The sequence below is a fragment of the Macadamia integrifolia genome, chromosome 12 (assembly GCF_013358625.1).
Source record: "Macadamia integrifolia cultivar HAES 741 chromosome 12, SCU_Mint_v3, whole genome shotgun sequence".
In the NCBI taxonomy this organism is placed as follows: domain Eukaryota; kingdom Viridiplantae; phylum Streptophyta; class Magnoliopsida; order Proteales; family Proteaceae; genus Macadamia; species Macadamia integrifolia.
Window position 1 is genome coordinate 7,659,287 of NC_056568.1, and position 2,919 is coordinate 7,662,205.

Here is a 2,919-nt window from a genome sequence, read left to right on the forward strand (position 1 = left end):
TGAACAAACAGGTTTTAAACATGTCAGAGACTTGGGCTAAGTTGGGCCCATCGGGTAGAACTCTTACATCGAAACAACCCAATGTTAGTCGATCCAGGCTTGAGCTTGACATGTTTAATAATCTGACTAGGCTAGGCTAGTATTGGTTTTTACCATCGTGAGCCTAACGATCTACTAAAAGGGTATTCTTGTAGTTTCAGTCCTTCCTCACTCCACACGGAAAGCAAAAAAGTGGAACATAACAAAGTGGAGACTATGTCAGCCAACAAAAAGAAGAGAGGCAGCAAGGAAGACAAGCTTAAGAAGAAAAGAAGGATATAACACAGCAGAGGCAAAGAGAGAGCTTCAGAAACAGTTGGTGAGGTCTATGTGTAGAAGAGAATGCTAGAGAAGAGATGAATTGGTTCAGTAACACAGTGATTGGCTTTCTGAATCTCTTCACCCTTTTAGCTTCCATACCCATCATAGGAGCAGGGCTATGGATGGCCAAAAGCAGCACCTCTTGTGAATCCTTCTTGCAGACACCACTTATGATCATAGGGTTCATCATTCTAGTGGTTTCCCTTGCAGGCTTCATAGGTGCTTGCTTTAATGTGCCATGGGCTTTGTGGTTCTACTTGCTTGTGATGTTGTTGCTTACTGCCACCTTATTGGCCTTTACCATCTTTGGCTTTGTGGTCACCAGCCAAGGTGGTGGTGTCAAATTATCTGGTCGGGTTTACAGAGAGTATAGGCTTCAAGACTACTCTCCTTGGCTAAGGCAACGAGTACAGGACCCTCATTACTGGAGTACTATTAAGACTTGCGTCTTAGGTTCCAAGATCTGTGCCAAACTTGCCTCCTGGACTCCCCTAGATTATCTAGAGAAGGACTTGACTCCTGTACAGGTTCTCTCTCTCTCTCTCTCTCTCTCTCAGACACACACACACACACATTTTTATTTAGTTATTCTCTGTTTCACATATTTTGTGGGTTATCTTCCAACTCTTGTTAAATGGGATGTGATATAGTTGTTATAAAGAATCTTTACATACCCTTTTTCTTTAAGCCAAATTTCTTTAGTCTACGTTTGGAGGTTAAAGTAAAATCTTGCAGTTCAAGGAAGAATTAAACTCATTATATAAAGACCCAAGATAGTTTATTTGTTCAAAGTATTAAGGGTACGATATCTTGTACTCCGTCACATGGGTATGTGGGTTGATTCCAAAAGGGCCGTTAAGAGGTCTCTCTTAGATTACAGAGAGTTTACTCGTTACAATTCATATCAACATTATATAGTTACACTTCACTGAAATACTTGGATAATCCTATTGTCCATTGATAGTGAAACATATCTCATCTCACCTTGGAACTTTGGTGTGATCATGGATGCAGTCTGGTTGCTGCAAGCCACCAACCTCATGCACTTACGGGACGGCAACGATGTTGGCACAAGATGAAGACTGCTACAAGTGGAACAACATGGCCAATTTGCTTTGCTATGAGTGCAACTCCTGCAAGGCTGGTGTACTGGAGGATGTGAGGAAGGACTGGCATAAGCTATCAGTCCTTAATGTAGTTATGGTTGTGTTTCTGATTTGCATCTATTCCATTGGGTGTTGTGCTTATCAGAACACCAAGAGATCTCAGACTGACTATCCGTATGGAGAGAATAGGATGAAAAGAGTGAGACCCAGATGGGACTATTATTGGTAAGTAATAAGCAGCTACCACTTATATTCATTTCTCATCCATTGCTTCCTCTGTTATTCATTTCTCTTTACTGCTGATAGTTGTCTTTCATTTGGGCTTTTGCAGGAGGAGATGGTGGCAAGGCCAAAGAGAATTTCTTTATTAGATCTCTCTCTCTCTCTTCCTTCTGTGTTAAGTACTTTAATAAGTTCATGTCTAGTTTTGCTTTTACTTTGTAAAGAAGCTAGTTTTACTTTATTTTAAAGTTCAAAATCCAAACCAGAAGTGTTCTTCATTTCTCCTTTTTATCTGCCTTTTTAAAATTAATGTGAAGGTTATGCATAATAATATTTTCCACCAATCCACTTTGCGGAAAAGATTATTGCTTTGCCACCTTAGCCCTACCAGCAATTGCAATTATGGAGAATATTCAAGTATTGAGGCACTAAACCACTCCATAAAGAAAAGATATTCTTCTTTCATGGTTGATACCATATCATCAAAGTATAAGTGTTCTATCCCAAGGCCCACCATTTGGTGGTTAAAAAGATTCTCCTCCTTTAGGAATTGGATAAAAAGGTTCTTGGGAATGAATGTGAACTCAAATCACCAAAGCAATTATGAGTCATGATTCCATAATTATCTTCAGATTTTGCTTTCATCTCATTCATTGTATTGGGTCAGTCATCCCCTCCTATTTTCTCTATTTACTATAGCACTGTAGTAAAAAGGAAGCCCCATTGAGAAACAAGATAAGCTTTGCAAATAAGAGCATACAAGATCATAAATCAAGGCCTAGTATTCTCGCTGAAGATATTATTAGTGTTAGTCTAAGGACTTGGACGTCTTCATATACTAGTTGAACCCTTTCACCTAATAGTTCAAGCTTTTAAATTGAATCTAATTTGGTGTGGGGGAGATGGTCGGTCCTCCCCCACAGATGGAGCAGCAACTTATATAGCTTGTTTCCTCATTCCTTCTACAATCACGAGTCCACAATCACCTCATTTTAGAGAGATTTTTTCAGTGGGAGGCAATTTTCTTCAGTTTGCTTGATGGGTCATTTTATAAAAAATTATCGTTTAAATTTTGGGAAATTGCCCATGACACCACTATAGAATCGCCCTCTCACATGGGGTGACAAGTTAATCATACCATTACCTATATCGCCAATGGTGAAGCGTGAGAGATTCTTCTCACGATAGCCTCATGGTGAACCCTTTCCCCTTCAAAAAAAAAAAAAAAAAA

At 39.4% G+C, this 2,919-nt stretch overlaps 1 protein-coding gene across 3 annotated transcripts in view; it reads left to right on the forward strand.

Annotated features, from left to right (window-relative positions):
* Nucleotides 1-268: 268 nt before the first annotated feature.
* LOC122057694 (tetraspanin-6-like) overlaps nt 269-2,919 on the forward strand; it is a 19,488-nt gene continuing 16,837 nt past the window's right edge. The window contains exons 1-3 of one of the 3 annotated variants that reach the window (XM_042619899.1): nt 269-887; nt 1,375-1,691; nt 1,798-1,853. In XM_042619899.1, the coding sequence (XP_042475833.1) occupies nt 396-887; nt 1,375-1,691; nt 1,798-1,837 (849 nt within the window). In that variant the 5' untranslated portion in view covers nt 269-395 and the 3' untranslated portion in view covers nt 1,838-1,853. Of the gene's footprint in view, nt 888-1,374; nt 1,692-1,797; nt 1,967-2,919 lie in introns of those variants that run through there. The other 2 variants (XM_042619901.1, XM_042619898.1) reach the window with 2 other exon arrangements.